This window comes from Poromitra crassiceps, assembly GCF_964638095.1.
Source record: "Poromitra crassiceps genome assembly, chromosome: 2".
Classification (NCBI taxonomy): Eukaryota; Metazoa; Chordata; class Actinopteri; order Beryciformes; family Melamphaidae; genus Poromitra; species Poromitra crassiceps.
The window spans coordinates 110,862,751-110,875,534 of record NC_139624.1 but is presented as its reverse complement, the minus strand read 5'-3'; the positions used below and the strand labels follow the sequence as shown (position 1 = coordinate 110,875,534).

The window sequence follows — 12,784 nt, the reverse complement described above, 5'->3', positions numbered from 1 at the left end:
ACAAAAAATAGATACATAATGAGATAAAAATACAAAGCATAAGCAGGAGAAAATACATTAAAAGAAGATAAAAGAAAACATACACAAGATTAAAGTGAGCGTTTAGGGTTAGAAATGAATTGGGTTTAGGTTAGACATGTAGTGGCGAGGGTACGACATGTAGTGGTGAGGGTTAGACGTGTAGTGGTGAGGGTTAGACGTGTAGTGGCGAGGGTTAGACGTGTAGTGGTGAGGGTTAGACATGTAGTGGTGAGGCTTAGACATGTAGTGGTGAGGGTTAGACATGTAGTGGTGAGGGTCACATGTAGTGGTGAGGGTTAGACATGTAGTGGTGAGGGTTAGACATGTAGTGGTGAGGGTTAGACATGTAGTGGTGAGGGTTAGACGTGTAGTGGTGAGGGTTAGATGTGTAGTGGTGAGGGTTAGACATGTAGTGGTGAGGGTTAGACATGTAGTGGTGAGGGTTAGACATGTAGTGGTGAGGGTTAGACATGTAGTGGTGAGGGTTAGACATGTAGTGGTGAGGGTTAGATGTGTAGTGGTGAGGGTTAGACATGTAGTGGTGAGGGTTAGACATGTAGTGGCGAGGGTTAGACATGTAGTGGTGAGGGTTAGACATGTAGTGGTGAGGGTTAGACATGTAGTGGTGAGGGTTAGACGTGTAGTGGTGAGGGTTAGATGTGTAGTGGTGAGGGTTAGACATGTAGTGGTGAGGGTTAGACATGTAGTGGCGAGGGTTAGACATGTAGTGGCGAGGGTTAGACATGTAGTGGTGAGGGTTAGACATGTAGTGGTGAGGGTTAGACATGTAGTGGCGAGGGTCAGATATGTAGTGGTGAAAGTTAGACATGTAGTGGTGAGGACATATAGTGGCGAGGGTCAGACATGTAGTTGTGAGGGTTAGATATGTAGTGGTGAGGGTAGGTAATGATTGTAGTTAGTGAAGTTCCTTACAAGTATAGTCCTACAAATGTGTGTTTGCATGAGCGCACCCCTGTCATGAGAAACGACTATGGATCCACTTGCTGCTTGGGTTTATTTGACTTAAGGTCCGGAAAGAGACAGAGAACCACCACACCGTAACTCTATAAGAGGGCTGTAAACTTTGTGTGTGTGTGTGTGTGTGTGTGTGTGTGTGTGTGTGCGTGTGCGTGTGCGTGTGCGTGCGTGCATGCGTGCGTTCTTAAGTAAATATTCAGCCCTCCCCATGCAAACACACATACAAAGTCTTACATTGTCAGGAATGATTGTGACAGAGGTGAGCACCATGTCTGTTAATAAACCATCTCTGTGTCTGCTTCCCTCATAATAAACCGTCTTTGTCTGTGTCTGCTTCCCTCATAATAAACCGTCTTTGTCTGTGTCTGTAGGACGATGATCAGAGGAGACCACTCCATCATATCCCAGCTGAAGAGAGAGAGTAAGTTGGTGGTGAGATGATACACAGGCAGTTTTCTTAAGGACAAATGTGTTTCGATTTTCTCACTCAAAACAATGCATCAGTTTGAAATCCAGGCAAGCTCGATCAGAGAGAAAGGTTTGCTGGCAAGGTTTCAACACCAACCAATCAGTGACAAATATTGACATATAGGTGGCTCTGTGGTTAGCACTGTCGCCTCAGAGCAAGAAGCTCACGGGTTCAAATCCCGGTCCGTCCCAGGTCCTTTCTGTGTGGAGTTTGCATGTTCTCCCCGTGTTCGTGTGTGTTTCCTCCGGGTGCTCCAGTTTCCTCCCACCATAAAAAGACATGTGTGTTAGGGTTAACACTCCTGTCAGTGTCCCTCACCAAGCCCCTGGCAAAAAGAATTGGAGTTGGTCCCCGGGCGCTGCACTGTGGCTGACCCACTGCTCCTAGTTCTAGACAGGTTCCTAGTAGAGGATGGGTCAACCACTCCAAGGGACAGTTAAAAATTAACTGTTTGACTAACACTGGCACGGTTACAGTAATCGTCTACAGTAATCTTGGCCACAAGGTTGTGGGTTTGAATATCCACCCGGTCCTTTATCTGTTTATCTGTGGAGTTTGCATGTTCTCCCCATGTTTGCGTGGGTTTCCCCCGGGTGCTCTGGTTTCCTCCCACAATCCTAACATATTCTGTGTTTGTGTAGTGTCGACGCAATGTATATAGTATGTATAGATGTATGTAACCTATGTAGTGTGTAGATATATGATGTAACATATGACATTGATGATGCTATGTGAAGCACTTTCAGGCATGCTTGTGTGATAAGGGGCTATAAAACATAACTGAACTGAACTTAACTTAACCATTTACAGTAATGTTCATCAATTAGCATTGTCCCTCAAATAAAATAAATACGTGAATAGGTCAGGTGACCTTGTCCTCACCATAAAATATTATAATAATAAATAATTTCTCGCCAGCTGGGCGAGTTACGTTTTTAACCCTCATTTCATTCATGTTAAATGTTGCGTGCGTCATTCCCTCCTGCCCCTGTATGTCGTGCGGAAAAGGAGAGGAAGACAAGTCGGAGGTTTTTACTGTGGGCGGCCAACTTACCTGTGGGTAATGTTAGTCATCTCTCTGTCCCAGTTTAATGTGTGTAACGCGGCGGTTTTAAGGGTAGTCCTTCTTAGTAGCCTATAGTTGCTGTGGACTGTATTATTGCATGCTTTGAGTGCTGCCATTTTGACAAATACAATAATAGCTGCCCCCTCTATTCATCTCTCATTCATGCTATAAAGCCCTAAAAATGATAATAATGCAGCATATTGGGTACCTGTGATCATCATTGGAGGGGGAGTCTCTCTCTTTCTCTCGTTCTCTCTCTCTCTCTCTCTCTCTCTCTCTCACACACACACACACTATTAGAGGCTACTTGAATATTGGCGGGATGTATCCTTTATCTCACCCTGTTGTATCTTTGCTTTCGTCACACACATTACATGGAATAATAACAATTGCCACAATTTTACATCACTCCATCCGTGGCTGGACCCCATCTAGCCACAACCCAGGGATGCCACACGCCGCACGTGGTCTGGGGCCAAATTTGCCCTTGTTTAATACAACAACAATGTAACATAAGAAGAGGCCAAGATAACAATCTTCCAGTTTGTCAGCTGCATTGATCATTGCCGGCTTTGCCCATTGCCCAGTTGCTCATACTCAGTGCCAGCAAATTTTGCTCCAAATTTGCTCTAAACTGTGTCTGTCTGTGTAACATCATCTTAACAGTAAATAGCCTACTGCCTGGACAGCTACCAGTTACTGCTACCACTACGACTACTATCACCAGTACTACTATGGCTACTACTACTACTAGTAGTAGTAGTATCACTACTGCCAGTACTACTACTGGACATTTCGCAAAGAAAGAAAAAATCATCAACACTAAAAAGTAAAAAATCTTTGTAAAAATGCAAGAATCCTTAGAGCAAGACACATAATGTATCTGTACCTGAATGGTGAAGCAGGGCGTTGCTGGAAAAAAAAGAGCATTATGCTGTCAGCAAATGCATCCGGGGTCCTGGAGTGTACCCACTTATGTCCAATCTTTAATATAGATGACAGGTCTGTCATTACATTTCCAAGCTGAGATCAAAAACACAGCAGAGCCCAACCAAACCCCACTTTTGCCACAAATGTACACAGGCTACATAAAAGCAGCCACATGCAGAAGCAAAGACCAGCAATACTCTTCCAAAACCAGAAGCCTGGATTTGGCTTTGTATATATTTTTTTAACGAATAATCAGTGGATCAGGCCTGTATGCATAGTTTCTGAGCTTACTTTGACCCTTTCTCTCTCTCTCTCTCTCTCTCTCTTTCTCCAAAGCCAGCCAATAGACCCTTCTCACAGGGGCCATTTTGTGTCAAAAAGGCAGGGTAAACACAGGTGCAAGCAAAACACTAATGAGGGTTTCCAACTTCCATGATTGGAATTTGGAAACCCTCATTAGTGTTTGGCTTGCACCTATTTATTCTGCCTTTTCGACACAAAATGGCCCCCGTGAAAAGGGTCTATATGACCCTCAACAGCTCTGTGTATGGAAGTAGATTAGTGCCAGTAGAATACTGAATTTGAAATGCATACACCTGAATTTGTATTGAACAATTATGGATGGATTTGGATGGATTTGCAGACCAAATTAATTCCAAAAGGGCACAATTTGCAATTTTGAAATTAAATGGTTATTTTTTTTATTTAAAGTCCCTGGAAACCAAAATCCACAAAAACCTTCTAACTATGTTATTTAGGGTCTTACTGTATGTGAGTAATTGGGTGCCTCAGAAAGTAGGAGACATTAGTCAAACCCCCAAAATCGCTTTAAAGAATAAAGGGCTGGATTTCCACTTCCGCATTGAAGAGAGCAGTGCCCGACGTGCTCAAATGAAAAATCTTATCACGTCATAAGCTCGGTCCGTTCTACAAAACCTTTGTGAACCCGCAGGCAGCCTGCTCAGACTCTCTCTATCGAATGGAGCGCGGGGTGTGTGTGTGTGTGTGTGTGTGTGTGTGGCGCTGCGTCTTTGCGGACTCTATCCGAATGTGCCCGGCCATGACAGAGTGTGGAGGTCTGCCTCGCTCATGATTCGTCCAGAATTTGAGGAAACAGTCGGGCCAGTGAGCCAAACACACACGCATGCACGGACGGACGCACGCGCACACACAGGTTCAATGTGGACACGCCCACACAATCCCAGAGGGAGCGAGACGGGAGAATTTTGCTTATTTCTCCATGACTTTCAAACCTAAATTTATATACTTTGCAACGTTCATCATCATTTGAATTTGGCTGGTGGCTAATTAACATAGGTTCCTGTGGTGTGATAAACTCAAAATGCATATTTATGTTGGGTTTCCAGGGTCTTTAACTTTTTATTGTTTTCTCAGTACAAATTCAGTTTTATTAGATCAGATTGATCTTTCTGAGAAACATGCAGGGTCTTGGGGAAAAACAAATAAGCAAAGAGTCAATCCGACAATGTTAGGCAGCATATTGGTACTAGTTTTCATTTGCACACATTCACTCTCTGACATGGTTTCTGGTCTTTTGATGTAAAAAGTTCAACACATTCCCGACCAAATGGTAGCTGGTAAAATGGCAAAAATGAGACGAGGGCAAAAACTTCAACTTGCCACTACAGGTACCAATGTGCTGACTGGCGTTGGTGAATTGAATCTTTGATCATTTGCTTTTTCTAAATCCTCCAATGTTTCTCAGACAGCTTAATCTGAACTCAGAAAACGCAATTGAAAGGACAAAGAGTTCAATTAAATTGAATTAAATTAATTAAATTAAACAAGCCAATTGTGGCTTACAGTTCTGCATATTTTTTCTCTCAATATGAGCAATTCAAATACAATGTCTGCTGGCACTAATCTCTTTCCATACAGACTCAGCTGGTTAAATAAACTCCTAAACTCCTACCTACTAACTCATGTGTAAGTCTCTTTGGGTGAAGAGGTAACGTGTGACTGTCGCGGCCAACAGTGGGCGACCAATGGATGAACTACATCTCATTCGCTGGCCTGAGGACTCACACGGAGCTGGAGGGGAAGCTGGTGACCGAGCTGATCTACGTCCACAGCAAGATGCTTATCGCCGACGACAACACCGTCATCATCGGTACGTCACACCTGCTCAAACAGCTTTTAAGCCTTTATACATTTGAAGAGTTTTGCTCTCAAAAATGACAACCGCTTCGCTTCCATATTGACTGCAGAGCAGGCATGAATGTGAAGCACATTATAGACCGTTTCAACTTGACAACATAAACATTCTAAATGCACCCTAGGGTATTTCCTGTTTCAGGGTTTGCTAATACAATAACTGACAGGAAATAAGATGTTTCAAACTGTTCTCTAGCAAAGGAATTCCAGTGAAACGTCTGTTAGTGTTGAAGTCAGGAGTGTGAAGACATGGACGCCTATGTAGTACAGTGGTAGATTCCCTGCCTACCAACACAAAGGTTGCAGGTTCAAGCCCCCGTGTTATGTTCGGCTTGGTCGGATGTCCATACAGGCACAATTGGCCGTGTCTGCAGGTGGGAAGCCAGATTAAGTGTATGTGTCTTTGTCGCTGCACTAGTGCCACCTCTTGTCAGTCGGGGCGCCTGTTCAGGGGGAGGGGAACTGGGGCGAATAGCGTGATCTTCCCACACGCTACATCCTACTGGTGAAACTCCTCGCTGTAAGTCAAAACCAAAGTTTTTTTGCAGCTTCTTGCAGTGGATTGGAGTTATAAGGTGTTCACATGAATAGCAGCTATTTACATTTTCATTTGAGGCATTTACAGTAGCTGATCCTCTCATTCAAAAAACAAAACTACCTACAGCGAGTACGAGCAGAGTAAGCTCTCCAACATGACACATCCAGGAGATGATACATGACTGAAACTATTCTGACACTAGAATGAAGATTTATAATAGAGAAGTGCAGCAAGAGCTGAGGAAAGCAGAGAAAGAAGCTGTAAGAGGGGAGCAGTATTTATTGAAAAGATTACCGTAGTAACAATTTAAAAGCCTACAAATGTCAAAAAAGCAAAGGGCATCATGTGGCACAAACCCTTCTGAGGTTAGGAGTTCAATTCCAACTGGGGCATCCCGTGCCAAAAATATACTACACATGTGCTCATGGGACTGAAGTGCTGTGGATAAAAGTGCCCACTGAACAGCAGATGTTGTGTTTTTTCCTCCAAATCTGGTGCTTTTCATGTTGGAACTGAAACCTTGCTGGGCTGAACGGGCTTTTATTTTTGTCTCTGTAAAGCCTAAAGAGTCCAAACCTGGATGTTTTCCAAAATACATACCGGTAGTCATCCATTTCAGGGAGTCTTTTCATTAATTCCGGTTTTGTTTGTTTTTTGTTTTTGTCAGCTTTTCACCCTCTTGCAGTGAAATGACATGGAGTGACTGTATAAAGATTTATAATCATGATACAGTTGATTTCTATAGCACTCATCAAAAACGGTTACAAAGCTCAAAAAAGCACAAAAAAGAAAAGGTGAAATGGGTATACAATGAATCTTGACATTAATTTAAATGAAACTGCAATGACATAAAACAAGAAGAGATACACAAGACAACTAAAATGTCTTTTGAAAGACAAATGTTTTAATGGAATAGTTTAATTACAAAAAAGATGGCACAAAAGTAAAACTCTAGTCTAAACCTATCAAATACAAAGGATCTTTATTCATTCTCTCAAGCCCTTAATTTGCAAAGTAGTAAAATAATTGAAGATCTAATTATCTGTTTTCCAAGTACTGGGCAATGGTCCCTGAGTTTTTCCAGAATTTACTTTAGATTGATGTAATTTTAAATGACACTGTTTTTAGAAGATCTAACCTTTTGTGTTTTTTTTATTTTAGGGCAAGGTTCCCTAGATTTCAGAATAAATATATTTTAGAGAGTAGTCTTTATGTATAGCGTTTTGAGCCCTTAACCTACCAAACTGTAACTTTTTAGAGGATCTAGTCATCTGTATTTTTCAAATATCGAGCCTTAACACTAGAAGGACCAGAATTCCATAACTACTAGAATGGCCGTAAGTGGTCACTTTGACCACTAGATTCCAAACTCTATAATATCTCATGATAAATACCCAATTGAGAGATGAATGCATTTATTATTAAAAAAAAAAAAAAAAACGCCAAAATGTGAAAATATAGATTTAAAAATATGTCTAGAACCCTGGGAAATTCAGTGAGGTCAAAATGACCGCCTATGGTCTTTCTAGGTAAAAATGATATTTTCTTTACCTTTTGTGTAATTCATATAAAAACTACTTTAAATGACAATACAGACACTTTTATGAAAAGTCAGGTACCAGCAGCATTGTATTTTTGCACATATACATTTCAAAAAGGTCTCAATGACTATTGTGGTCTTTCTAGTGTTCAACATACAGAATGTAGGCCTGCAGTGCCATCTGCTGGTGAATTTGATCAACTGGCCCATTTGTGTGTGTGTGTGTGTGTGTGTGTGTGTGTGTGTGTGTCAGGCTCTGCCAACATCAACGACAGGAGCATGCTGGGTAAGCGGGATAGCGAGGTGGCGGTGATCGTGGAGGACTCTGAGACCACGCGCTCTGTGATGGACGGACAGGAGTACCAGGCCGGACGCTACGCCCTGCAGCTGCGCCTCGAGTGCTTCAAGTAGGTCCAGGGTCTACACAGCACTTCTGTGTCTCATGTGATTTATGATGTGGAAAATAATTTAGGAAAATAGCCCAATACTCTGCTAAATAAAACATAATTCAGAAATGGAAGACATGGAATAACACAGAACTGGGAAAGTTTCAGGGGGAAAATAACACATTATAGAAGTTATACAGAATCAGAATCACTTCTATTGCCACAATATGCAAGATAACATTACATACGAGGAATTTGTCTTAGTGTCAGTATGCAGCGTAGCAGTCATGTCAATGTCATGTCATGTCATGCAAATATTCATCCTGTACTTGAACTTAAAAATCACAATCCTGTCCAGTTCACCCCAAAATCAAAAATACATATTTTTCCTCTTACCTGTAGTGCTATTTATCCATCTACAGCAGGAGTGGCCACACTTTTTTGGTTGTGGGCCGCATACAGAAAAATATAAGGAGTCGCAGGTCAAACAATATTTAGCGCGGCAGTTTTCAACTTGTTTACACTGAAAGTGGGGGGGGGGGGGAAATTTGACCAGAAAACAACATCAACAATTTAATTTCTACCTAAATAAATTTATGACACGTAGTTTATTGGTGTGCTCACCTATTACAATGGGTATTTCTGAACTTTAAAACGGAAAAACGTTTTTAGCAACAACAACAACAAAAAAGCTAAATTCATGGCGGGCCACTTAAAAACGGGCAGCGGGCCGCAGTTGGCCCGCAGGCCGTAGTTTGGCCACCCCTGATCTACAGTATTCAAGATCGTTTTGGTGTGAGTTTCCGAGTTTTCTGAGATACATGTATATTGGCTACAAATTGGCTATTACGAGATATCTGCCTTCGCTCCAATACAATGGAACTGGGGCCTATACCACAAAGCAAGATTACTGGCTTAGCGAGGTAACTTCAGGTTTAACCCTAGTTTTGCCGTACCACGATGCTAGTTAACTTCTTATCGCGATAGATCACCATAGCAACTTATGCTCTACGGCTAACCTGCTTTGTAGCAGGTTAAGTTCAGAGGATAAGATCAAAACCCATGAAAGACCCACCTGCTTACCAATCAGCTCTCTGGAAACAGCGAGTCACCATTCATATGGTCCCCATATGAAAAATACATTGCATTCAAATGAAAAAGAAAAAAGAAAAAAAAAGGCTCCTGTTGAATTAATCAAGGACTAAAGCCTTGCACTTGTTGCAGGCTACATTTAAATTAAGCCCTACTTACCACTTTGGAATATGTTTTTATATATTCATTTTTGTGCTCTCAAGTAGCCTAGATACGTTGTTTGACCCCGCTGATCGATTGCAGCTGAATAGTGAGCGGAGAAATATCACTAAACCGGCATAAAAAGGTTACATAAATGTCTCCAAAGTGCACGTTGGGTGTGCGCAATGGAGCTGAGACTGACGTTGGGTTGGAATTGAAATGGTCATACATGCTAAAATAGCCTACTACATCTAAGCAATTTAATATGGGATCACCTGCACACAGGCGATCAGAAAACGCTCTTCAAAGAAATTACTGGTGTGGATAAAAGTGGTAACTTTAGACAGTCATTCGGGAACAGACTAATAATATCCAATGCGGATTTTTATTTGCGGTTTCAATGGATGAGGAAATAGGCGTGTCTGGCGCTGTAGAAGTTGGAGCAGTCCATATTGCATTGTGATTGGCAGTTGTTAAAAACCACGCCTCTTTTGCAGGCACGAGCTCCAGTGCACGGGCATTTTCATGTGCACGAGCTCTCGGCTTGATTAGAAAAACCTGGTTCCAGTTAACGAGTGACAATCGACGTTCGTGGTACAAGTTAACTACAATCGAGCTTATCTGGTTTAGACAAACCAGATCAAGGGACAGATCCTGGATCTTCTTATACAACATTCGTGGTATACGGCTCTGGATGGCACTCGGCTTGTGGTCCTCAAAGCACCAAAAAAATACATTTCCAAAAATCATGACCGTTACTCAAGAGAATCCACAGACCATGATGTGAGCAGTTACATGAAGGAACTATTTTCTTTTGATCAAACTACCCCCGCTAGCTCCTGGAAACACCTCACAACAAGATCCGCTAACAGCTGGGTGTAGTTCGGTCGAAAGAAAATAGTTCCTACATGAAACCGCTCATAACAAGGTCTGTGGATTATCTTAAAAACCGGGTCATGATTTCTGGAAAGAGACATTTGCTGTTGAGGTTTTTTTTTTTTTTTTGCTCTTATTCCCTTTCCTGGCACTTCTCTTATACACGATCATTTTAGGGACGCAAGTTAATTTTTTCCATCTGTTGTCAGCGTACTGTGGCTCTGACACCTTTGGTTGCTTGTAATGCTGAAGCTTATTTGACTGTTGAACTCTTTGGCTAAGGGTGTCAGATGCATGTCTAAAATGTAGATGGGTTTGGTTTGTACACACGTGATCATGTTTGCGTCCTATTAATATGTCAGCGTATAATTTCCTGTAAAATTTTCTGTCAGATTCTCACGCCCCCTCCTCCCTGTGTTCCTCTCAGGATGATCCTGGGCGCTTACGCAGACCCCTCCATCGACGTTTTGGACCCCATCAGCGACCACTTCTACAAGGAGGTGTGGATGACCACCGGCGCGCGCAACGCCACCGTCTACCAGAATGTAAATTTAACATCACATCTCCTACTCCCATCTCCATACTTATCTTTCTCTCTGGTCACTTCATCGCCTGTAACAATAACACAAATTGGACACAGTATTTTCAGATAAAGGTTGATAAACAGTTGAGTTTAGGCAACTAAAACAACACACACACACACACACACACACACCCGTGCACGCCAATAGTGCAGGCGAGGCCACGCAGCAGCCGAGCTGTGGGTGAGGCCGAGCTGCATATGCGAGCTGCAGGGCGGGCGAGGGCGAGCTAGCGACTAAGACTCGATGCCTAGTATAATAAAAAATATTATTATAATAAATGCTTATTCGTGGGGGTTTTCGGGTTTCATTGAAGAGGCAGATGGCAGTTGGGAATATTTATCTCCTTTGTGTGAGATGGGTTCTCTCTCTCTCTCTCCTGCAGGTGTTCCGGTGCCTGCCGTCCAGTGACGTGCGCAACATCTTGGAGCTGGAGGGCTACCTGGCCAAGCCAGGCCTGCAGAGCGAGGATCCGGCCCGCGCACGCGAGGAGCTCAAGAAGATCCGCGGCTTCCTGGTCCAGTTCCCCCTGCAGTTCCTTTGTGAGCAGAACCTGCTGCCTCCCATCGGCTCCAAGGAGGCCATGGTCCCCATGGAGGTCTGGACCTGAGGGAGGGAAAGGCCATGGTATTCATGTGCACGCACATGTCGTATATGTAGAGGCTTTCAGGTGATGCAACGCAGCCTCTGGCGGCCATCTTGGAGGTCTTCAGCAACAATGACTACAACTTGGAAGGAAAAACAAATTAACTCTAGGCTGACAGACAGAAAAATGTGTCTAATTGTTAATAAAAACCGACATATTTTAGCATTAAGCCTTCAGCACGTTAGGACATAAGATTACCCTGCTAGCCGGGCACTTGCCCGGGGACCCACGTAGCATTTCCCATCAGACAATCGCACCGTTCTCGTGTCTAGATCTTAAAACGAGTCCTTACCTGAGCCAGAAACTTGAAGTGAAGACGCTATCCGATGCATAACATCCTCTTCTTCTAAATAACAGATGTTGCCGCTTCCTTGATGCAATACCATTCAGGAAGTGTGGGGGGCAGTAGTGTAAACACAGTGCGTCACTGTCCGTACTGCCCCCCACACTTCCTGAATGGTATTGCATCAAGGAAGCGGCAACATCTGTTATTTAGAAGAAGAGGATGTTATGCATCGGATAGCGTCTTCACTTCAAGTTTCTGGCTCAGGTAAGGACTCGTTTTAAGACCTAGATGCGAGAGCGGTGCGATTGTCTGATGGGAAATGCTACGTGGGTCCCCGGGCGCTAACACTCAGTATGAGCGAGAAGCGCCCGGCTAGCAGGTTTAAGACATAAGACCAGGGTTTTCTCAATGGAACTGAAAAGACGGCACTTTCTGTGCTGTTTTTGACTGGGAACTGATACTTTCTCCACTGATAAATCTGATCAATTTTGTATTTAGTTAATACGAACACAAAAACATTATTGTCCACAATGTGGACATTTATCTTCGGTTTCACCATATTAAGACACCTCATAAAAACATTTGAAAAAACAATATATAAGAAAACATACATACAGTACAACATCAGCTTGTTAGCTAGCTAACCATACTAGCCTACCAGCTAGCATTAACATGTTCACATTAACATTACAGTTACAGTGTAACTTGCTGGCTAGTTGGCTAACAATTTGTTCAAGTTAACTGAATTGACTCTTCTCAAGCTACAACTCAGTGTTTTGGAGTAGAGACTAGGACTAAAGACAAGCCAGTTTACAGATACAAACAAATTCACCTTCTAGCCTGTTTTTTTTAATGGATTGAAATTAAATTTTAGACTTTATTTCTGCACAGCCAGTTCTCTAATGGCCAATGGACCTCCAAGATGGCGCCAATCATGGTTGGTAGGAGATTTGTGACCCAACTGGAAAGCGTGTATATACTATGAGTTCCACACATATAAATGACATTACACTTACTCATACATTTATATATACACATAAGCTTTTACAACACATACAC

The 12,784-nt window shown here is 42.6% G+C and overlaps 1 protein-coding gene across 1 annotated transcript in view; it reads left to right on the top strand.

Annotated features, from left to right (window-relative positions):
- pld1b (phospholipase D1b) overlaps nt 1-11,774 on the top strand; it is a 74,293-nt gene extending 62,519 nt beyond the window's left edge. Inside the window, exons 22-26 of the mRNA XM_083632075.1 lie at nt 1,371-1,420; nt 5,461-5,595; nt 7,971-8,124; nt 10,640-10,757; nt 11,179-11,774. Of these exons, the coding sequence (XP_083488201.1) occupies nt 1,371-1,420; nt 5,461-5,595; nt 7,971-8,124; nt 10,640-10,757; nt 11,179-11,403 (682 nt within the window). The 3' untranslated portion in view covers nt 11,404-11,774. The remainder of the gene's footprint in view (nt 1-1,370; nt 1,421-5,460; nt 5,596-7,970; nt 8,125-10,639; nt 10,758-11,178) is intronic.
- The last annotated feature ends 1,010 nt before the right edge of the window (nt 11,775-12,784 follow it).